Below are 25,711 nucleotides of genomic sequence, written 5' to 3' on the forward strand. Positions count from 1 at the left end.
CAAAGTCAGCATCTAGAAGAGCCAACTATAGTAATCTATTATCTGACTTCATTTGGAAAGCAAGCTTTTGTTCGGTGATTTGAAGGAACATTTGCCCCAAGAATGGCTTATGAATGCTTTTTAATTTCATGCTCTTTGGTTTCATCAATTTTTTTTAAAAAAACATTTTCAGCATAATGGTTTCTTACATGAAAACAAAAGAAGTTAGACATTAGAATATTGCTGAATCAGGGAGAAAGTTATCACAACCAATTGTAAACAAAAACAGTAGTCTTGCTATATTTAGTATTTCTAATGGAAAGCCATTATTTTCCCAAGCTGTTTATAACTTACTTTCTTTCAATCAAATGGAGAATTCTGACTCTCCTTCCTTCGAATAGTAATAAATATAAATTATAATATGGTAATTTTTTATGTTTAGTCCTCTATGTTAATTTTACTAAACTCATCTGTTAGCTTCTAGTTAAAAAAAAGATTGGCAATAATTTTAAAGGTAACTAAAATGATAAATTATAGTCAATAAATTGCATGAGTATCTGCAAGTTGTTACATTAGAACTACCCAACTTCTTGTTCACTTTATTTTTGTAGTAATATTGTAATTTTTTGCTATCACATCAACCAGTTACCATTTTTTCTCTCTCTCCTTCCCTACCCTCCAAGCATTATTTATGATTTTTTTTTAGCATTCCACTTTTATAAAAGCACCATGTCACTTCAAATTGAAAACCAAACTTCCTTCAAACTAGATATTCATTTCACTGCATAAATTGTGATGACGTAAAGCAATGTTCTTAGTCAATTTCCTCTTTACAAATGGAGGGCTACTAGTTTAACAGTAACAATGTTATTAATATGTAGTGAAGTTTATATGTATACCTGTTAAGCCAAGTGCAAATGAAAAACAAATCCATGTTTATCCTTCCTTACTATATTATTTTGCTTTGTTACATCACATGTAATATCATGAGAAACGAGTGTTAATAGAAACATTTTTCTGTTATAATGTATAATGGAAACACTTCAGATTTGTAATGTAGCTACAAATTTGAAAGGATGTCCTATAAAGAAGTTGTGCTGCTGTCGATATGTACTTCATTTCTGAAATATCTTAAATTGTATAATATCTTTATATATCACAGCCAATGAAAAAAAGTGACAAGTCACAAATTGCTGATGCATTTCCTATCATACCCTTTCCTCTTGTCGCAGTATGAGTTTTAAAGGAAATGCTAAATCTCTGGGAAAAGACTAAGATACTTAAGGTGTCTGTAGTATTTACTGGTGTAGTGCAATGCTTTTAGCTGTGGTAGTTCACAAACGAAAGAAGGTCAATGAACAGAGAAAACACTGTTTTCTTTTATTCTGGGAGATTCTTTTGCTTGTGGACAGAATTCTGAGACTAGGGACAAAAATAATCAAGTGTGTAAAACAGTAAAACTTACATTTGGGGTTGAGTGAGTACTTGAGAAACAAGTCAGTCATTGGAAGGAAGGAGTATAACATTTTATTGTTTTTGTATTTGTCAATAGTTTGAAACTCTTCATTAGCCTAAAACAAAAGCGTGCTGATTAAAAAAAAAAAAAAAAAATTTATACTGAACATTTTTCCCAGGTCGAAGTAATATCTTCCCAAATTAATATTTATATCGTTTTTTTTAAAAGAAATCACAATTTTCTTTAAACATTCTGTTATCATTAGTACTTTCTGGCATAATTTTTCATCTTTTAAATGTTTGTTCTTTCCTTAACTGGATAATAATAATAATTGGTTTTATTTTTTTACATCCTATCCTTGAGGTATCTTCGACCTGAGGTTGTTTAGTTCCAACAACAGTATTCACAGGATAGGCTGACTTATTCTGGAAATAAATCGTCAATTTTCAGTTATGTCCAAGCATTACAATAGATCTTATCCACTATTGGATATGCACTACAGGCAAGCAGGTAGCTGCTTGTCTCGAGCTCTTACTCACTAGCAAGTGCTTCGATTTCTGAAGGTGCTGAACAATTGTCTAATAACAAAAGCATACTGAATTACTTATAGTTCAATATTTTTGCTGCATTCTTTTTCCTTTGCCAGGCTAAGTCACATTTTGTGACTTAGCCTGGTGAATAGGCTCTACTCCACAACAGGCAGCACATCTGAATTCCGTGGACATTTGAGAAAGTTTTTAGGTAGTAGATGAATTTTCTCATCTTGGGTGAGAGAACTAGTGTTGCATCATGTATCTCTGATATTGATATATTGAGGCAATATAATTAACTTTATCCTTTCCTACTTCAACCGCTATACCAAATTCTATCGCATGTACCTCTTTGTTAAGTCGGTTGCGTCATTTTTTGTGATCTTCATTAATTTTAGTCTTATCGTTATGTCTTGCTTTTTTTATACCTTTTCTTACATAATTTAGCCTTTTAAGGGCCACCAGAGATTACCTGTTCCCTGAATTCTATGAGTTATCCTGGTCACTCAGACAAAATTTATTTTTTTTCTGCACCAGCCTGGGTCTTAAAGTTAGAGATAAACTTAACCTTTAGGATAAACATAGATTATCAGGTGCCACTAATAATGTTAACTGAATTCTTAGAAGTCTTGGGTTCTCTGGCTTATTTTATTTGCAGTCGTGCCCTACTACTTTCAGTTGGGGTATTCCCGCACGCGCACGCACACGCGATCACAGGTTCGAAGTTTTATGAAGGGTCAGTCATCATGATCAGAAACACATGTAAGAAACCAAAATATTTATTAAACTCATTATATAATGCCATACAAGTTAAAGTAGTTATCAATTCTAATTTAATCTTCTACCTTTCTCTCACCCTCTCACTCTTAAAACAGTTATGCATTGACTTCAAAATGTTAGCAAATTCAATAACTCAACATATAATGCATTCTTAATTACAGCTCAATTGGACATTAAGGCATTTTAGCACATTTATAATCTCTCTCGGATTAATTACGACAGAATCTCTTTCTAACTTCTTAAAGTTCTTAAAGTTCATTTTAAAAGCATAGTCATTTACATAAATCTTAGTTCTTCACTCTTTCTTCCTTTACAAATTTTAAGATGCATTCTCTTAACACTATTAGTCAATTCTCAAAAGGGGCTAGAACAAGTGAGAGTACTTATCTATTCTTTATCGGTTTTCTTCCATCCTTCTTTGTTTCGATTCTGGTTGTCTCGATCTTATCGGCACGTGGGTTACACGTGCTCACCTGAGTTGGGTGCTATCTCTCTGCTAAGGTTTTATTTATGTTGATTGCCCTCTCATTGACAGCCTACGGTTGATCTTGCCAAAATCTGCTGCGGTGCCATGCTGGATCCTTTCGTAAGTCAGCCCTCAAAAATGAGAGCTGAACTGCGATGAACTCTTGGAGTACACGAAGAGAAATGCAGGAACAAGAAAAAAACGGGGGTTATTTACTTCTGTGTCGCAGGTTTTATACGCTCCCTTAGAGCGCCACCTTTCCGAGTTTGAATTTCTCTTATCGTCTCACCCATTGGTCTCAGGCTGGGTGACTTCACCGATCAACATATGGGACTTCTTGTTTCCAGGAACTTATGCATCATGATGTCTTCTCAGATGTGATGCCCGCAGGTGCTTACGCTGCTCTTATAGTATTAGGGCGATCTTTGCCCCATGTTGCTGAATAATACGCATTCTTTCATTTATAATATTTCACTAATGATTTCTCTCATATCTGCCCCTTTTGCTGACTTACATTCATGCTAGACATATAGATACATTAATTTAAATTCACATAATTCACAGTTTATCATACAAGATTTTGTTAAAAAAAAAAAAAACATACTTACACTGCGCTAAAAGATAAGTATGCATATATATTTTTTGTTGATTGTTAGATTCTGGAATCGTGACGTCATGTAAAATTTGGAGTCGCCTATTTCAGATCTAACACTAGACTGTTTATTGCTGGCCTGAGTACTTAAAAAAGTTCCTTTTTTTTGTAATTATATTTTTATAAATTCAAAAAGGAAAAAAAATGTAAAGCATATAAATTGTGAAATTGTTAACTCGCAGACAAAATTATTTCTTGTTCATAAGTTGCATAGAACTGAATAAGCATTATAAATATTTAAACTGAATAATCATTTTAACATCATAAAAATAGGGTGACAGATAAAGAAAATATTTTATTTTATAAATTTCATAAACTAAAAAAAAAAAAAAAGTAATATGTTGCAGACAGCAAGAGACAGACAAGAGTCTGTCTCTTGCTGGAGAATATTAAGTAGTTTTGGAGGTGGTTGATTTTGGGGAAAGTTCCAGTAGTGTTAATTGCTTCCTCTGGGGTTTTTTTTGCTTGGATAAAAATAGAAATGTAATTTTTGTATAGTCATCAACTCTTGAGGGCTAAAGACTAATTTCTTTCCTGCAAAAGTTGTGAATTATTCCAAATGCTGTTTCTCAAGTTAAACTTTTGTCTTCAGCATTTTATCCCTGCCTTTTTCTGCTGTTCTCTTCTTACAAGCTTTCCAGTGGTGAATTAGTGTTAGTCACAAATTCAGTTAACTCTTCATCTGTAACAGTTTGTGCAGCAGGTGTAGTGTCGTTTTTCTGTATCCAGTTGTCTATTTCTCAGGCACTATTCACAGATGACAATGACTCTCCTGTCCCTGGATAAATTATCTTCATGTAAGCAAGTAATTCTTGTCTTTGTTTTTCAGAAATCATTTTCCTTGAAACCTCAAATTCCTCATTATTGTCTTCTGAATGAAAAATTGCCAATGCTGGCCAAATTCTATTCCAGTGATGCTTTAATGTGGAGATAGGCTCTTCCGTGAGCTTGCTATTGCACATATTGTCACTTTTACTTTATTTATATTTGGTATGGAATTCCTGGTATGGTCTCTTCAATAAAAATACAAGGTTTTTAAATAATTCTTTCTGTAAATGTTTCAAACTTCTGATTATTCCTCAATCCATTGGTTGAATAATGGCACTACAGTTGGGTAGCAGGGATGTCAGAAATGTTTCTACTGGCAAAGTTTCGGTTTCTAGATGTGCTGAGCTATTATCTGATAATAAGACCATAGGAGTGATAGCTTGGAAGTTTGTCTTTTGAACAGTTATCTCTGATTACTTTAGGTACAAAATGATTAGTGAGCCATTCCTGGAATATCTGTTTTTTTTTCATCCATGCATTTTTCTGGTCTCTACAGATGATATAGAGAGAGATTCCCACGTGCTCGCATAATGCATTGCATTGCATTACACGTCCGAAAGGACATGTAATGGCATAATGGGAAGGGCCACTACCCAGACTGGTTTCGACCTTTATTGAGGTCTCATCAGTGGGAGCCAGACCCAGGAGAGATACCAAGGTTGAAGTAATGCAGACATCATATATATTTCATATACAAGTAGCCAAAAGGTCCTTGACCTTATTAATAAAAATCTCTGAATGAGAGAGAGAGATGTAGATGGTTTTTTACCTTTGGTTTATTATATGTTAAAGATACCAAGACATTTTATATAGTTCGCCCACCATTTGTAGGTCCCTGCTTCGTGTCTTTCCAAGAATAGTCGATTCATGCTGAAGGGGAGAAAGAAATGAAGGACGTCCGAATTGGTCGCCAACACGCAAAATCACGTGTTTTATAAATAAAATTTTCCAACTGTTATACAAGCAACATAGTTAACTACAATAATCATAAAAGAGAAGTTAATTTTCTGACCGGTAATGATAATAAACAACTCATCCCACAATACGGACTGTGATTACCCTATTATCGGAATCGATTTTCCTTTTTCTGAGATGCACAGAAGTGTCGAAGGATCTCTAATCGGTGGGCGAACTATACCTAGGTTTAATCCTGTAATCTTTAACCCTTTAACTTCTGACTTTATATTCTACTGACATTGTCTCATGTGCTGAATTAATTTTGCAAAAAATTTATAAATAAAATCAATTAAAATTCTTAAGTAAGAAGTCCGGAGACAGTATCATACATTCTTGAATATACACTTGTTCACTCACAAAAATGGCAATAATAGTGTTTTATAAAATTTGCATAATCAGAGGTGTCCACTTGATTATGCAAATTACACACATTAATTTATGTAGAATCACCAGAGATCCTGATGATTCTACATAATGTACTCCATCTGAATAACACAATTCACTTAACTCGGACAATTCTTCTCCCGACTCATTTGTTGTTAACAGTTCATCAATTTGATCATCAGTAAGATAACACGGATATTTATTGGTAGACACCATATTGTGACATCCCGGAAATCCTGCAGTCAAGTGGTTTATGCATCGTGCTGCATATTATTATTATTATTATTCGTGATGCCTCCAAGGAGTCAGAAGACTCATCTCAGGAGGACACCTACTGTACAACTCTCAGTCTCCACCCGAACCTCTACTACCAATCATCCACATTAACGCCATCTACCGCCCGCCACCACAACTAGTATTTTTTGTCTGTAAATTGCGTGTGTTCTGAAGGGCTGATTTGTCTGTATGCAGGCTGAAAAACCCAAGTTTCCAGGAGAAAAAACCCTGCAACCTCTGTATGAGATTGGCTAACTCACCTTTGATTGAAAAACTCCATATATATAAAGATTCCTCCCGTCACAATGAGAATCAAACTTAGGCCTTTTCCAATCAAAGGGCGCAACGTACCGTCGTTCTTCCAATTTCGCTACGGAGGTGCTTAATATGATTAGTTGCACCAGTTCAAAATTTTCTCTTTAGATGTCATACAAGGACAGAAACCCAAGTCAAATAAACTTCAATTGGTTGGCAATAGATGGAGGAACCTACCCGCGAAGTTTGAACATCTTATGAAGATTCTTTCCATACTAAAAAATTGTCTGAATATGGGAGGTGTGCCAACCGTTCAAAGCGAGTTAACTCGATCGTAGCAAGATTGCTATTTTTTTCCGTGCTCAAGTTAACTTGACCATGTCAGTTAAAGGGTTAATGAGATATATAATGTCTGCATTTACTTTGGTATTTCTCCCGGATCTGACTCCCACTGATGAGACCTCAATAAAGGTCGAAACTTGTCTGGGTAGCAGCCCTTCCCATTATACGTTGCATTATACACGTCAGAAAGGGGGTGTGTTTTGCATTATGGGATAGATACTAAGGCAAGTGATATGAAATTATTAGCCTCTATATACAAGTAACTCAGACATGAATATATTTCATGTGCAAAACATCGTTTTGCTTCCTTGGGGAAAGAATTAAAACCAAGTATAAAATTTCTTGGTATCTTTAATTTATGATAAACCCAAGGTAAAAATCTATCTACATCTTTCTATCATCCAGAGATTTTTATTAATAATGTCATAGTTAATGTGGGCAGCATCTGCCAAAAAACGGCCAGTCTCATCAACATTAAAAATAAAAACTAACAAGTAAAATAATATTAAATTACATACACTTATCTTTTAAAAATGTATTTTTCTGTTTAAATTTGTTTCACTATAAATTCACACTTCACTCAGTGACTCACTAGACAGAGGGTAAATGAACGGGGTGCTGTTTACACAGTAACGAGCATTTTTTTCACAAATCAGAAAAAGATGAACCAAAAAAACAGGAACGCGTGTTTTGTTGCTGCAATAAAAACCAGTGTTCTATTGCTTCCCCACCTTGAGCCGAAACAGGCCAACCCATTGGTCACTGCCACGACCGGTTTCGACCTTTATTAAGGTCTCATCAGTGGGAGCCAGATCCAGAGGTGATACCAAGGTTGAAGCAATGCAGAAGTCATAATCAACTGTCACTACTTCTGCCACCTAAAATGGTCCGTAAGTTTCAGACTGAAATATCTGACCTGCTAAACAAATAATTAGTTTTATTTATGCCTTGTTTTTGTGTAAATAAGTGATATATGACTTTCAAATTAAACAACAAGAACAGAAACTTGTATATTCAAAGTGACATGCACAAACTGCACATATACATGATGTAGAGCATCATGATCTGATTATATTAAGGTTCTAGTAAAAATAAAGAGATTCAATAACAAGAGCTAACTTAATCTAAATTAAGTTAGTTCTTCACAGATTCCAGAATTATTTCCCATAATAGGGATAATTTAAATCCTTCATTTTTATTTAGATTTGGTTGATACGAAAGAAATCAGGCCAACAGATCTAAGTAGTTTGTCCATACCTTCTGATATGTCTTTAACATAGGGAATGGTGACAAGACAGACGACCACCTCTGTATCACTATTTCAATGAGAGATAGATGACAGGAAAACTATAATTATTATCTTGTCGACATATTCAGTAAAGCCATTAGTAAGGAAGGTGTACTTGATGTGATTTATTTCTTGAGAGAGCAGCTATTCAGTAGAGCAAAGAGAGTGTGTTTGATGGACTAAAGTCTTCATGGTGCCAGATTTTTTGACAATTTTGGTAGTGTGAAAGAGGATGAATGTAAAGCCTAGTATGTTTTCTTTCTGAATGCTGAGAAGTGAGGACTACCATCTGGTTAACGAAGTAACCTGATGGTAGTCCTCAGTAACCAGCAATCCCATTTTTTTTCTTCTAACTCAAGTGAACTGAATACGATGGTGAAAATTTACGCGAGTTGATCTTATTGACAAACTCTTGTAGGTCTGTATGGGAACTATGCTAAACCACAAAAACATCATCAACATATCTGTTATTCAGTATATGTTGTCAAATCTTTCCATGAATTAGTTAACTAGTTTGAGAGAAAGAGGGACTACCCCCATCGATGTGCCCTCAATTTATGTGCTCAGCTAAAGATAAACTTTTGCCTTTAGACCAACCTGGAGTGTATCAAACAGGTAAATCTGCTAACCTGTGCATTGTGAGGAACATTTAGACGATGTTAAGTTCCATGAGCCAGAACAATCAGGACTTATGGAGCATGCTATTACCACCAGACAGAGTTCTTTAGAAGAAAATTAAGGTTCTGCATAAAAATAATAATCTCTTGGAATGTTTATACAAAGAATTGAGTCCTTGCAACATCAACTGAATCTAAGTAGTTGGATTATATTATCTAAAAAATCGTGACACTCTTAAGCCACTGTATAAATTCATGCTACTTCATTTTTGGAAACGTGATCTACAAGCAAAATTATGGGTTAACCATGGGAAGCCCACTAGCACCTGTACTAGCAAATATATACTGAGAAATTTTTGAAGAAAAAGCAATAAACTCCTTTCCATTGAAACTAAGATTGTGGAAAAGATGGACAACATTTTTTGTGATTTGAAGCTATGGTCCAGATTCACTCCAAGAGTTCTTGACCCATCTTAACAACAAACATCCTAGGATAAAAATTTACAGCAGAACTAGAAGTTAAAAGTTCACTTCCTTTTCTTGATGTAAAACTTACACGTTTGTTTAAAAAACAAATCTCCATCTACAGATAACCTAGAATTACCAACAGAAATCTTCACACTCAGTTCCAGTTGTTATCCACCTCAAAAGCTTAGTATTATTTCTATTTTAGGAACCCATGCACATACTCTCATCAACAATGAAGAAGAGATCACCAAAAAATTAAAGCTGCATTTATCAATTTTTCAGAAGAATGGTTATTGTAAACAGTAGATTTATAAACTCTTGTTTCATGCTCCTAAACACTGTGCCAAAGAAAGTAATGGTTTGAAAGGGTATATCACTATTCCATATATCAGCTCTATTTTTAACAAATTAACAAAAATCCTCAAGAAATAAGATTTGTACCTTAACAGTGCTTTGGTCCTGGCTTCAACCAGTAAAACCTAAACAGAACAATTTGAAGTATCCAGGTGTGGCTGTAATTCCCCATATTATGGACAAACTCAATTTTGGCAAAATCAATTAAGCTTCATATCAAAGAACATCTTAGAGATGTTACCTATGGTAGAACCAAGGCCACAGCCTTATCCAGTCATGTTCTTAATTCTTCAGATCCTAATGACCATCAATCCACTATACACTCAGTAAACTGGGATAGATCAGAAATCATTTACAAATGTTATTGATGAACTTGAAAGAAAAATCTTAGTATCAACAGAAATTGCACTAAATCCTGTTTGCCTTAATGTCAACCTCAGCCACAACATTTCTGATTGTTACTCTCCTCTGCTGTTTAACTGTGGCTGTCTCAGATCATGTCCTCTGCATGACAACAGTGATGCAGCTAGTCCATGAATTCATTCTAATGTGAGCAATCTGTTGATAATTTAGAATTTTGATATACCCAAGTGATCTTTATATATCTTTTTTTCTCCCTCTCCTATGTATTATGCACCTGATGAAGTCTTCTAGAAATATGAAACTAGTAGTGCCTTTGGAAATATTTTCTCTTTTATCATTCAGCTATATAGTCATAAGTTATTGAAAAAATATATATGTTTAAATTAAATAACAATTAAATTAAATCAGTATATTTAAATTAAATACAGTGGTATCTCGCTAATCCGAAATAATAAAAACAGTTTGCTGTTTTAAGAAATTGATTATAATCCAACCAACAGACAATTAAAGAAATTAAATTCCCTCTTAGATGAAGTCATCAGTTTAGATAAAGACACAATTGAAAGACTTAAAACTCATTTTGCAAGACCTCCTAGATTTCATGGCCTTCCAAAAATCCATAAGATTGACTATCCTCTTCGTCCAATAGTAGATTGTATTGATTCTCCTACTTACCGTACAGCCAAATATCTATCTAAATTATTGAAATCTTACATTGGCAACTCTAATTCTTCTTTAAAAAATTCCTCAGATTTCTTAGAAAAATTAAAAAATATTTCATTACAACCTACAGATCTTATGGTTAGCTATGGTATAGAATCTTTATATAACTTTAAAATTACTTCCTGACATCTTTCCTCGAGACATTATAAAACTATTCGATTTCGTAATACATTCTGGATGTTTCGTGTGTCAAAATAGCTTTTACAGCCAAGTAGAAGGAATGGCCATGGGAAGTCCTCTTTCTCTGGCTTTAGCCAACTTTTATTTAGAACATTTAGAAAAAGTCCTCTTCTCATCTATTTTTCCTCAACCATCTTTTTGGGTAAGATATATAGATGACATCTTTACTATTTGGCCTCACAGCAAAAACTCTTTACCTTTTTTAAACAGTATTAATTCCATGCATCATCATATAAAGTTTACTATGGAAATAGAAGAAAACAACCAGTTATCTTTTTTAGGCGTTCTCCTCATCCGGTCACCTTCAAATATTCTTACAACTATAGTATACAGGAAACCAACGTTCACAGGTCGTTATATTCTTAAAGAATCAGCCCATCATCCATGTCAAAAAACAGGAATTATAAAATGCCTCATCAGAAGAGCCAAAACTAATTGTTCTACTTTTGATTATCTACAGAAAGAACTTTCTACTATCCAAAAACACATGAAACTCAATGTCTTTTCTGAAAAAAGCACTCAACATCTTCTCAATTCTTATAATCCTCCACAAAACAAAGTTTCAATACGTCGCGTGCCTATTCCTTATATCTCCAGTATTTCAGAACCTATCGCAATAATTTTAAAGAAATATGATTTAACAACTACATATTCACCTATTAACAAATTGTCTTCTCATTTTCCTTCTCCTAAAGACAAACGCTCAACTTTATCTCTTCCTGGAGTTTATCAAATTCCTTGCAACTGTGATCTCTCCTATTTTGGACAGACTGGACGTTCTCTTGAAAAAAGAATCCAAGAACATCAATCCTCCATTCTTCACAACAAACCTGAAAAGTCTGGATTGGCTCAACATGGGATTGAAACTGACCACAGCATCTTTTGGTCCAGGATTCACCTCTTACATAGATCCCATTATAGGTTCGAACGTTTGTTCAAGGAAAGCATGGAGGCCTTGCTCCATCGTCCCAACCTGAATCGTAATGACTGTATATCTATATCAAAAATCTGGGAAAGTCTAATCAAGATTACTCATTAATTTTTAATTTTTTTTTTTTTTTTCAATCATGTCTCTACTTCAAAATATTCCATTTCATACTTAGTGATATAACATCACGCGGCGTGTTCAATTTTTAACGATCTATTGTTAGTATTCTAGCTTTTTTTTTTTTGTTAACTGTGCTTGTAATACCACTGAGGATGGTCTGCTATTTCCAGACCGAAATATTTGGTTAAATAAATATCTTTCTTGTGTTTATGTGAATATATCATTTAATAAAAACAGTGCTCGTTCGGATTAGAGAAGAGACATCAATAACTAGCGTTTAAGACAAAAATAATCAGATTATAATGGCATGTCAATTTAATTCTGTAAATAAATGAAGTAACTGATAGAAAAAAGCTACTGCACTGTAATGTAAAACTTAAAAAATAATACAGAACACAAGTTTATTTTAGTAAAAAATTTAGTTTGTACGTACTTGTATTGTTGAGGATTCTGATTTAATAAATTTGCATAAAAAATATCACTTTCTTGTATACAACACAAAAAATGTTTCACAAAATAAAAAAAGTTTATTTCTTTGTAAAAAAGTCACTGATTTTCTTTTGCTTCTTGGATGCTAAACTTTTTTTAAAAGCTTCTTCTTGGAGCTGCATTAGCAATAAAATTTTGTGGAAAAGTTGTATCATTCTGCTTAGCACATTCTATACACACACATTAAAATTGTCAACTGCTTCATGTTTTGCTTTTTTTTTTCTTCGAGTTCTTTATCGTCATCTTCGTCTTCTAATTCATTCTGGATGGTCATATTTATAATTTCAGCATCTGATTTGATTTTGAATTCACTTTCGGTTCTACCTGTAATCCATTCCGTGGCATCTGTTTGTGAAATTTCAACTTCTGGATTTATATTTTTAACCAAATTATGCACGTTTTGAATTTCCACTTTTTGTGTATCACCGTAGTTATACTGTATTGTAATAATAATAAAATAAATAATAATAGTTAAAATAATAATTATTAAATAAAAATAATAGTACACAAAATGGTACGTAATAAATAAAACTTTTTTTTCTTTCAAACCACAGTTCGGATTAGCAAGATACCACTGTATTGTTAGTTATTTTTACTAGAATTTTAATTTAATTAGACCATTACTCTACGTTGTGTACATACAGTTCGTGTGCCTCATTGTTGAATATATTGGTTTCTGTTCTTGGTGTTTAATTTGAAGGTTATACTGAAGATACCCTTGATACTAGGGTGAAAATTTTATACTAATAAAATGTATACATAAAATAAATCCATTTTATGTAATTTATTATGTCTTGCGTTCCTGTACATCATTTTCTTCTTTAAGTGCTATTTCCTAATGGAGTTCAATAACCACTTTTGCAAATTTACTTCTGTCTTTAATGGCCCTGATTAAGAGCTCTGTGTTAATATATTATCTGGAGAATGTTATATTTATGGTTTCTCATTAGATGTCCCAAGTAGGCAGTTTTTCTTCTTTTCACAATATTAATTCTCGATTTTTATTTATTCTTCTCAGTACCTCTTCATTCTTAACCTTTTCTGTCCATGGGATCTTAAGCATCCTTCTAAATATCCACATTTCAAAGGCTTTCAGTTTTTTTTTATTTTATTTTTTATTGTATTTGCCTTTAACATTCATGTTTCAACTCCATATAGTAAACTTGAACCATATGTAGCACTTTGCTTAGGATCCCTACACAATACAATAGAAATCAGGGGTTAATTTTACATCAAGTATGGTCTGCTTTCATCAAAAATTTAACTGCCATGGGCCTAAGATATAGCACCATGAAAATTTGTTACTGTATGCATGTTGGAACATTGCTAGTTGTTGCTATCACATTCTGATACCACAGAACATGATAGTAACAACTGGCAGTGTTCCAACATGCATACAGTAACAAATTTATCATTTGTATTGTGGTTTATCAATTATATTTAACAGTTGTGAAGTTATCAAAAACATCTAATATGTGTAATTAATTGTTAATAGGCTTTTCGAATTTCATTGTCTAAGCTGTTGTTACACGAAATGGGTTTCATGTTGATAAAAGACTGTCTTGCAATTTTAATTCTTGATCTTATCTCTATTTCACAGTCTGAACTTTCATTTAGTTAGGATCCCAGATATTTGAATTTGTTCACTTTTTTGATTTTATTTCCATTTAGAATTAAGTTAGCTGTTATCAAAGGGTTGTTGCTTATTATCATTTTTTTTTTTTAATTTTTAGGTCCATTTCTGTATTTTCTTTGTTGACACATTTTCTAAAATTAGTTGAAGATCTTGAATATTTGTTGTAATTAAAGCAGTATCATCTGCATAGCATAAGTTATTTATTAATTGGCCATTTACGATTACTCCTTTCTTCCTTCTAAGACCTTGAGAAATAAGACTTCTGAGTAGATGTTGAACAGAAGTGGAAATGATACACATCCTTGTCTCACAACTCTTTCAATTTTGATACTACTTGGCCTGATGTTTTCTGTTAAATGTAATCTGGCCACAGTAGAGGTTTTTAATGATTCTAACATCCTTATAATCTAGGCCTAGTTGTTCTAAGATGTTTGAGTTTATTATGCTGGACTTTATCAGAAGCCTTTTCGAAATCAATAAAACAAATATAAACTTCACTTTGTTGTTCTCTGCATCTTTATGCTAAGATACATGAGCGGAAAAGTACTTATTTCTAGGCTATTTCTGAAACTAAACTGAGTTTTACTAATGCGATCATCAGATTTTTGGTATATTCTGTTATGAATAATTTTTAGGGATATTTTGAGATTCTGGCTCATTAGGCTAATCAATTTAAGATCATCACAAGTTTCTTTATTAGGTTTTTTAGGCAATGCAATGAAGATCGAGTTCACCCAATCAGAGGATAGTTTATCAGTGTCATAAATTCTGTTGAATAATTTTATTAATATTACTGTCATTGATTAGTTTTAATAATTTCTGCTGGTAGTTCATTGGGTCCACATGCTTTACTAATTCTATAATTTGATCATCTTTATTACTTCAAACTTCAAGATAGGTGGATGGGTCTGTGTCTATATTCCTTGAATTTGTTAAGTCTTGTCTGCTGTCAGAAAATAGTGCCTTAATATTCAGTCCAAACTGATGTGATAACATTAGCATTTCCTACAGCATATATTTTAAGGTCTTGAAAATCCAATAACATATTTACGAAGAATTAAATTTCCGTCTTGACCCAAAATCATAAGGATATAACATGATCAATTTTCAGATTGGACAGGCTGATTAAATTTGGTGTTGCCATTGGCTCCTTTTTAGCAGTTTGGATGACATAATGTGCTTGTTAGATATTCATTATATAAAATTAGTTTTTCTTATTTCATATATATATATATATATATATTTTTTTTTTTTTTAGTTTTAGGAGTCATCTTTTCCAACTTAGATGATTTATCCTTATGGAGTTGTTCCCAAGTTTGTAAAAGATGGTATCAAGTAATGGAAGCTGAAGAAAGTCAAGAGCACTGGAGACATTATACAAGAAGACGATGGCCACTTTTTAAGCCTAGCTTCATAGTGACCTCTTGGCGGAATATGTTTACAAAGCTGTGAGTTAGATTTAATGAAATAATTCGGAATCCAACAAAGTAAATAACCACTATAATTAGATGTTATGTATTCTTAATTACAGAGTAATATAGAGAGTAACTGCAGCGGTATCTAAATGTCTTTGCAAAATATAATTCAGGTTTTGTAGTTTCTGAATTGAAGCCATAATTAATCAGATGAATTTATATAGTACAAGCTGCTCTAACACAAGATCATCCCTGTAATGTTTATCCTATCAGGATATTATAGGAAACAATTCAACAGTAAAAAAAACATCACACACACAAAAGCAATTAGATCTTTAAATGAAATTTCTTCATGGCTGCCAATCAGGAAGCATCCACAGATCCTCTTTAAATAACTCTGCTACTTGTGTTGCATCTCTTGCAAATGCCAAATCATATATGAACATAAACCTTTTAAACCAGAATAAATCCAAACACATTAAATGGTTTGCCATAGTGAATTTTCTTCAGAATGACCCTATTATAGTATAATATAATACAGCTCAAATTAACAAAAAGCTATTTAGTCTAAAGCCCCCCCCCCATAGACACAATGCTCTTCTAAGGGAATTCACAATAGTAGATGATTTGCTATAGTAAACATCAACTGTAGCATTCACTATAGTGAAAGCTAATTATACATTTCTTGTATAGTGGGATCTGTGGAGTTTTCATAATTATACACAGTAGAAAATTACTTATTGTACAAATATTTTGCTTTATGTAACATTTGGAAGAAATCATTGCTCTCAACCCCAAGCCATGTGTTTGGCTACAACATAATGATGTATTTGCAATTCAGAACCACATAGAGCCAAACTCCTCATTTCTACAAAAATATCAATAAATTACATCCTCAAAATGAATTCACATTGGAAAAAGAATCACCAAGAGGAATTTCCTTTCTGGACATGTATATCAATATAACCTGGATGGAGCACTTTCCACTTCTGTGTACAGAAAATCATCCTTCACAGGATGCTATATCCATAATAACTCAGCTCACTATCCATCTCAAAAGCATGTTGTCATAAAATCCTTAGTATCCAGAGAACACACATAATTTGTTCCTCCAAGAGATCCCTCAAACAAGAATTGGAAGCCATCAAACAAGAGCAGCTTTACTGAATGGATACAACTCAAGAATGACACACAGAAAAAATAATTAACATCACTCCTAAACAGCATCTACAAGAAGCAGAACTTGCAGAATACTATATTTAGTCTCTAGAATTTGTGATTTTTGTTAAAGGGGAAAAAACCTCATTTGCATAAAATATGTGAAATCCTTATAATAAGAACAGCTGTTTACTGTGATAAGGATTTAGAAAAATGTGGTATACAAATTGGGAAGTTAATTATAGAACAATGCGCAAAAATGAAAGGGGAAAAAAAATAGATTTGAATTAGTTTGGGGGGAAAAAAACAACTTTAAGGACAAAGTTAATTTTCATTACAATCATACTGCTTCACATATATGTGGCTCACAAAATTGCATTGAAAAGCTGCTTAAAATTCGTAAAGTATTTCTTTCATAAGAAACTTTCCTTATGACAAAAATAGAAACTTGGCACTACCTAACCAAGGTATATCATTGCTAGTCACTGCATTGCAGAAGTGCCTAGTTGAGTGAGGTGTTCATTTGTAACATATCCACATCATGAAATTCTAAGAAGAGGTACCAGGGATGATTAATTGTGAAGAGAGAAGAAATTGTTTACATTTGATAGTTAAGGCAAGAATTAGAGATACCAAAATTGTATGAGGTATTCATAACAGAATTCCTCCTAAGTCATCCCTTCCCTATTCCTCACCTCAAAGTTATAATCATCTCTGTTTTTTAATTTTATTGAACCCAGAAATGATAAAGGTAACATAAAAATCAAAGAAATTTGTCATGTTGTACCATCATTTTCTATATTGAAAAATATAGAAAATGAAAGAGTTTGAGAACAAGAACCAAACCTTGGAGATTCAGTGGCAAGCCTTGAAGAAAACCCTGATTGATTCAGCCAGAGAGGCATGTGGTGAGGTTGTCTGCAAGGATAGAAAAATCAGAACTCCATGGTGGACACAGGAAGTTAAAGAGGCAGTGAAGGAAAAGAAGAAAGCATATCAAATGTTCCTGGCAAATAAGTCAGCTTTTGCTTTTTGAGAATACAGAAACAAATGTAAGAAAGTGAAACACTATGTAAAACTAGCTAAACAAAAGTCATGGGAGGACTTTGGCAAGAACATAGAAAATAAATATCAAGAAGGTGGTAAGATATTCTGGAGGTTGTTGAAGAAGCATAGAAATGGAGGAAAGAGTGCTGTAAAAGGAGTTAGAGATGACAAAGGTGACATGAAAACAGGAGAAAAATATATCCTTGAAGTATGGAGTAATTACTTCGAAAAATTGCTAAATGAAACAAGTAGTTTCATGTTTCTTACAGTGGTAAAAAACACGGTATATCAGGACTACATATCTATACTTGAAGTAGAAAAAACCATAAAAGGCTTGAAATGTGGAAAGGCAGCAGAACTAGATGATATTTGACCAGAAATGCTGAAGTATGGTGGTATAAAAGTCTTACAGTGGCTGCACTGCATAGTTCAGAAAGCCTGGACAGAGGGACGAATTCCCGATGACTGGAGTAGAGCTCTAATAGTACCCTTATATAAAAAGGGAAATAAAACAATGTGAGAATTACAGAGGTATTTCCCTACTGAGTGTTCCTGGCAAGATCTATGTGAGTATACTTAAGAAACGGTTGAGAAGAATTGTGGAAGAAAAGCTTGGTGAAGAATAAGCTGGATTCAGGCCCAATAGAGGCTGTCAGGATCAGATCTTCACTTGACGACAATTAGTTGAGAAAGCATGGGAATATAACAAAGATCTGTATTTAAGTTTTGTCTATCTGGAAAAAGCATATGACAAGGTGCCAAGAGAGAAGCTCTTCAAAATGCTACAGTTGTATGTTGTCAGTGGATCATTATATCTAGCAATATTTAGTCTTTATTAAGTTGTAAGTCAGCATTTAGAATTGAAGGAAGTACAGGGAGTTGGTTTAATCTTAAATCTGGTGTCAGACAAGAATGTGCATTATCACCTCTGTTATTCATTATCTATATGGATTACATTATGAAGGAAAGTGATATTAAACCAGATATCAAAATTGGAGATGTTAATGTCAGCATCTTGCTTTATGCGAATGATGTTATACTTCTAAATAAATCTGCTATAAGTGTGCAAGATTCCCTGACTAAATTGAATAACTGTTGTGACAGATATGATATGAAGGTCAGCAATAACAAGACAAAGATAATGAAAATAGGCAGAAGCAATGAAAATATCAGGTGCATTGTGAATGGAGAACCTATAGAACAAGTAAAACATTTCAGCTACTTTGGCACAATTTTTAGTGAAGATGGTAAATTAAATATGGAAATAGACAGCAGAATCAACAAAGCTGGTATGGTAGGTAGTCAATTGAATAAATTCATATGGAATAAGAGAGAAATTAGTCGGAACACTATATTAGCTGTATACAAGACAGTGTTCAAACCAGTTTTAACTTATGGTTCTGAGAGCTGGGTCAGAAGTAAAACACTTGACCAAAGACTTGAGACCTCGGATATGAGAGTCCTGAGAAAGATTAGAGGCGTGAACAGATGGAATCAATTGCAATATCATATTAAAAACAAGGATATTAGGAAAGAACTTGACATTGTCAGTATCCTGGTATGGTCACTTAAACAGAATGGGCGAGGAGAGATTAGCAAAACAAGTGTCCTCTGCCTGGTTGGCAGGAAAACGACCCAGAGGAAGACCAAGATATAGGTGGATTGATACGGTACAAAGTGCCTTAGACGATAGAAATGTAAGATCTGATAATGTTGGAGTCTTGACAAGTAATAAGACTGATTTGGAGGAAAATTGTAGATAGGAAGTTAGTAATGATGTAAATTTTTCATGTAGTACTATCATATCCTGTACATCCCTTGAGGGTACATATCAGGAATTTGATGATGATGATAAAAATCAAAGATAAAAATATTCTGGATGTCAAGGGTGGTTATTTTGAGATTGTTTAAATGAAATAAGTAGTGACAGAACTGTAGTAAAAAAAAAAAATTCACAGATTGTGGGGAGGAGTTCATATCAATACTTCAAATAGAAAAGGCCATCAGAAATCAGAAATATAGAAAGGCAGCTGAAGTAGATCTTTACATCACTACATTTCAGCATTTCTGACCAGAAATGCTGAAACATGATGATGTAAAGGTTTTACAATGGTCTGTGATCAGTAAGTCAAATTCTGGATGAAAGGAGTAGAGCTCTAATAGCATCCCTTTACAAAAAAATAAAATAATAAATAAGTAAAACAGAATTTAAAAAATTGGAATTTCCCTATTGATTGTTATAAGCAAGATTTACGAAAGAGAAATTTGAGGGAGAAAGTTATGGTTTGGTCAAGTAGGGGTTGTCAGGATCAGATTTTTACTTCAAAATATTGAGAAATGAAAATATAAAGATTTGTATTTAAGTTTTGTGGCTCTGATAAGAGAATAACTGATATTATCACCATGTGTATTTGCAGGGGCGGCTCGTGCATAGGCGCTGCGGAACTGCAGCACCCCCAATTTTTCTCGATATATAAATATATTTATTAATTTATTTATATTTGCTTGTAATATTTAATTTTATCATCAATAATCGTATACAATTCTCTTATTTTGCATAAAAAAATAATAAAAATCCATCTTGTAGCACTTAGGAGGGCAAAGGACGCTAGCAGTACTGTGCTTTACACAGTGTCCTATTGCTATGCGCACAAGCATATATATGCATATATGTATGTCATAGTGAGATGTGAGCTATTAGCATAATGCGACACTGTCCGCCCTGCAATTCCACTATTGTTTATATGCAGTTTGCACTAGTAGTAGAGTGTTCGTAGTGCTTATCGTGTTTACTCCATCTCTTTAAATATTTGGACATTACAATTAAAAGCATAACATTTGTTAGTTTTTATTTTAGAGCATTATTGGGGTTATGATAATGGATTTTATTTTTAAGTAATTTTGAATTTATACTAAACTGTATAATTTTATCGATAATAAACAATATTATTTCATGAAACAAAACAAGAAGAATATATTTTATTTTTAAGTGATTTTGAATTATACCAAACTGTGTAATTTTATCGATAATAAATGATATTTTTTCATGTTTAATTTATTTTTATCAAAATATCAAAATTTTTACCATAATTTTGATATTTTATCCAAACACGTGTACACTGTATGTGTAGTGTGTATGTATATTTCAAAAGTTACAGTATCACAATTTCAAGCCATGAGCCGCCACTGTGTATTTGGCAAACAGGTAAGAAAAAAGGAGGAATCTGTTTGCTTTTTTTGAATAGCTAAAGGTTATATTCATTGGGAAGGCAGAGTGGGAGAGAGTTGTTCCAAAGAATGTAAGTAGATGGAATGAAAGAGGGTGCAGAGAAGTTGATTCAGCAAGTTTCAAGCTGAACTGTAAATGGGTGTTGGTGAGCTACAGCTCTTATTCTTATTTTGGTGGAAAGGGAAGGAATGATAATAACTGATTCCGTTGAGCGCTATCTGGTAATGCGTTTATAGAACAGGCATAAACTTGAACATCTATGAACGGAGGACTTGGGGAATCTGTGAGAGAGGGATCCCTCTTTTGCATTGCATTGAGCAATCTTGGAGAGGATTTCAGTGTGCCATCCTAAATATGTGAGGAATATTCCACAGTTGGTCAGATTTTTATAGAATTAGCATCTGAAAAGGTGTGAAGCAGTGTCTTGAATAGATAAGTACACTGAGTTTTTTTTTGACAGCTGCAAATAGATGTTTCTACCAGGAAAAGTTTCAGTAGGTTAGGCCTCAGAGAGAATTCTGATCATGGTTTGACAGTTGAGAAAGTTAGGGAAAAGAATGTGAGATCAGACAGGACTGACTTTTGGTGGCACTGAAGTCCACAAGGTTGTTCTTACCCCATTGAAATATATCTAGGATATTGGAGTTTAGGACATTGGTCATGGTAGATCTTGAGGGTTCAAACAAATGTGCAGTACGAAGTTTGTCATATAAAAAACAGGAATGTAGTCTACTATCATCTGCAAAGTTATGGATAATATTTACAATCTGTGAGAGCATGTCGTTTATATGCATGAGGAAGTAAGTAGGCCCCTGTACTAAATCCATTCAGATGTTTCTGAAATGTCGTGATTGACAATGAGTTTTTTCAAATTTTTCCATGTCTTGAATCCAAAGGTGTGGGTAGTGAAGGCTAGAACTTTTTCATTATCTGTGATTATCTCTAGCCAAGGATTATCTGAGATGATCAAGATTGATGGAATCCATATTGCTGGTTACTGATTAGTTGATAGGGTCTCCAGGTGATGCAAAAGATGCTGTTCATGACTTTTGCCACAATTTTTGAGAGAACAGAAGTGAGAACAGTTGAACAACTTATCGCTATTTCTTTGGAATAATGGACTGGATTTGGGCCTGTTTCCATGCCAGTTCAATAAATTGAAGAGGCAATATAAGATAGGAGTTAGTTTTTTTTGGGGGGGGGGGGGCAGAAGTTTTTAACACGATAGGTATGATACTGTCAGGACTAGATGACTTGTTTGTATTTATGTTATTAAAGATTCTTCATATTTCTTTCTGACAGAAAACTGGATGGCATCGAGTGAGCAGTTTGTGGTAAAGTGTGTGTCAGGGGGGGGGGATACTTTGCCCTGGTCAGCTGTGCAGGAATTGGAAGAGAACGGTGATTCTTTTCCTATTTGGGTGAAGTGACTATGGTACTATCTGGATATTGAGAGCATAGAATCATGAGTGGACAAAAGTCATCTTGTCCAGCGACCAGAAGGAATGACCTTCATTTGGGTAGGAGGCGAATTTGTAGTACTTGGCTCTTTCAAAGTCTGATATGGATTTGTTGATTCTTTTACAGCTCCAGCTGCTCACCTCATCTATATTGCTGCAATAGATAGAGTGAGCAGCTGGAGTTTTGGTCTTGAGCCACTCATGGTATGATGAATTTTTTCCTTGTACTGCATCACTTTTTTGAGAACCAAGGCTTGGATGGTGGACAGGAATTTTGGGTGTAATGAGAGATGAAGGCTGTCATTTCTTGAGGATTACTGTTATTCAGCCTGAGCATGTATTTCAATCAAGAGAACTGAAGCAGTAGTCAGACCATGGAAAGGAGAAGTCGGAGGTCATCCCATTTTTTGGCATTCTTAGAATGACATCAGACTGAGACCTGCTGGATGGAGATTGTTCCATGGCAAATAAGACATATGAAGTTGTTCTCTGAGTTCCCCATAGGAGAACTGATATCCACAGTATATTTGGAAATGGAGCTGGATAAGATGTGATCAAGTGTGTTGACAGATTGAATGGGTAATTGACTATGTTAGATCGTTGCTAATGTCAAATGCATCCCTGCGTTCTTAAATGGTGGAGCTGGAGAAGAGAGGCCAGTTTGAGTTATGAAGGCTGGAAGTTCACAAGAAAGATAACCTCACTATTAGGCTATTTCAGTTATAGAAAATATAGCTTTAGAGGGAGATGGCTTGAAGAGGAGCAATAGAGGCAGCAAATGAAAACAAGTTGGGATATATGAGTCAGGTATGTTATGTATAATGTGGCACTGTCAGCAGTATATGCAAATGATCATGACATAAAAGTGGGCATTTTGCCACCTGAATTCATAAGAATTCAGGTGACGAGCCATCATGAAACTAGAAGCCAGCAAAAGTCAAGTGGATGTAGCCAGATGGTTGCATGCGAGTCTTTCCATGGTTCACAGACTATGTGACAAGTTCTAACAGTCACAAACAGCATCTTGGAGATAGTGAAAGAATGCCACAGGCCACAATCACAGTAGATCACAGATATCTTCGATTATCTGCTTACTGAAACAGCAGTGCTACTCTGAATCAGCTGTGATCTGACCTCACGTTGGCTACAGGAACATTGGTATCTGCTGCTACAGCACACAGAAGTCTCCTGTGCACTTCTGACCTTAACCAATGTCTAGATTAATCATGTACACATTGGTTTTTCCACCGATGAATAAATATGTGTTCTGAAGTAGAGTGTTAGCAATAAATTGGAGATATGCACATCAAATGGTTGCTAATGGTATTTGCACCCACTCGATCTATCCTCCTCTGTAGTGCAATTGGAAGAACAGCCGAACATTGCTCCCCTTGATTGGAAAAGGCCTGGGTTTGATTCTCATCGGGACGAGGAGAATCCTTATATGGGCTTTTTCAATTGAAGGTCAGTTAGCTGGTTTCATACAGAGGTAACAGGGTTTTTTCCCTCTGAGAAACTTGGCTTTTCATCCTGTGTACAGACAAATCAGCTTTCAGAACACATGTGCAGTTTACAGACAAAGAATACTGTTGTTAGTGATGATGGACAGTAGATGGCATTGATGGTGGTAGTAGTGTCATAGGAGAAATTAAGTAGTAGTAGTGGAGAGGGTGAGATGTATTTAGCGAAGTAGAGTGCCCTTCCGCAATGAGTCCTTGGATTCCTGGAGGTGTCATGCAATAATGTCGAGGTGCTTTAGGCAGACATGTTGCTGCTCTCAATACTTCCCACCTTGAGGAACTTGGAGAGCTTTGAAGAAGCAATGGTTATTACCTACTTAGCTCCTGGGCACCATTGTAAAATAGTGAGAAACATCATTGTGAACATTGTATTGCTGAGAAGGATGACCACATTCCTTATTAAGGCTTTGGAAATTTTGGACTTCTTTTTTTTGACCATTGTCTTCATGTACCTATTTGTTGCAATTAGAATTAAAAATTATTTAGTTTCTGTGGATGTTTCTTTCACATATCATACTTTTCACTGAATTGCATAAAAATGTATCATATGATTTTTGAGATATCCTGATTTTTTATCTTTATTCATTAATTTAAGAAAACCAGTGTATATTAGTAATTTGATGGTGATGTGCATGGAAATATTAATTATGAGATTTCCACAATAGAACTATTTTATAATGCAGATACCTCACCTCCTTGTTCATCACAGTTATAATCCTTCATCCCTGTTTGTTAATTTTTCTGACTTTCCTTCCCCTTCTCCCTTTCACGAAGAAGGTGGAACCATTTGAATAATTTTCAAGATTTTGAAACAACTTGTCTGGTATTTTTATCTGAGTAGACAGAAATCATCTTGATTGGGAAACCTATAGGCATTGGAAGGCCATACATCACTTCATGGATTCCTCATAAGGCTACATACTTCGTATATAATAAATTTTGCTAAAATTATAGAGAGGTCATATGCATATAGTATGAATATTGATATCTCAACATTAGAAATCTGTTAAACTCTCAATGTTTTATTTATTTACAAACAAATTAATAATTTGAGAATAAAGTTCTGCAAATTAAACAGCCTCATTTGGTGTTCCTGGTGATTATTCATCATTTGTGATCTCATGCATATCTTAATTTGAACTACGTGTGAAAATGTTGTTTCAGCATAACTTGCTGTGATGCTGAAACAAGACATCATATGTTGAACATGTTTGATTTTTGGGTACTCAACAGCATTCTTCCATATTTCAATGGTATCTTTCTTACTGTCAAATAGAGATTACAGTTCTAAGAGCTCAGTCAGCTCCATTTGTAAATTTTTCAGGTTCACTGGAGAACCAGATGTGGTAGGAAAGCCAGTTTTAGTGTGAGAACATGTTTCTCAAAATCTTTAAACCTGTGATTGTATTCTTCAATCAGTGAGTCTAAGCCACCACTGTATTCATTAATATCTGTTTCTTAAGGTTTTATTACTGCACCATTCTTCAATTACCTTTGCCAGTTCAGGAAAATGTTCAGCTGAAAATACAAGTTTGAAAAGAAGAGTTTTGAAGAATGTCAACTTCTTCCTAAATGCTTGAATTACGTTTCATATATTGATTTAGTTTTGCCTTCCTTGTAGACAAACATTTAGATGGTTTTGTTTTGATGTTAAGTCATAAAAATGCAGCATTTCTGCAGAAATCCTATTTAGAAAATTCATGAGATTTATTTTGTTCCATGTAAAAATGTCATTTCTTTTCATGGTGCTAAAACCTTTTCTAGAACTTTTCCCTGTGACAACTAGCATACTCTTTAGAGTGATAAGGAAG

General features: G+C 34.0%; 1 protein-coding gene across 3 annotated transcripts in view; it reads left to right on the forward strand.

The window, feature by feature from the left end:
- The window catches only part of LOC150103228 (uncharacterized), a 196,078-nt gene that overhangs the window by 86,663 nt on the left and 83,704 nt on the right, over positions 1 to 25,711 (forward strand). For all 3 annotated transcript variants that reach the window (XM_090397353.1, XM_090397355.1, XM_090397354.1), the window contains one exon: positions 15,330 to 15,519. In XM_090397353.1, the coding sequence (XP_090253479.1) occupies positions 15,330 to 15,519 (190 nt within the window). The remainder of the gene's footprint in view (positions 1 to 15,329; positions 15,520 to 25,711) is intronic.

Source organism: Typopeltis vanoorti, chromosome 9, assembly GCF_054136105.1.
Source record: "Typopeltis vanoorti isolate ZY-2024b chromosome 9, IOZ_Tvanoo_1.0, whole genome shotgun sequence".
NCBI classification, from domain to species: domain Eukaryota; kingdom Metazoa; phylum Arthropoda; class Arachnida; order Uropygi; family Thelyphonidae; genus Typopeltis; species Typopeltis vanoorti.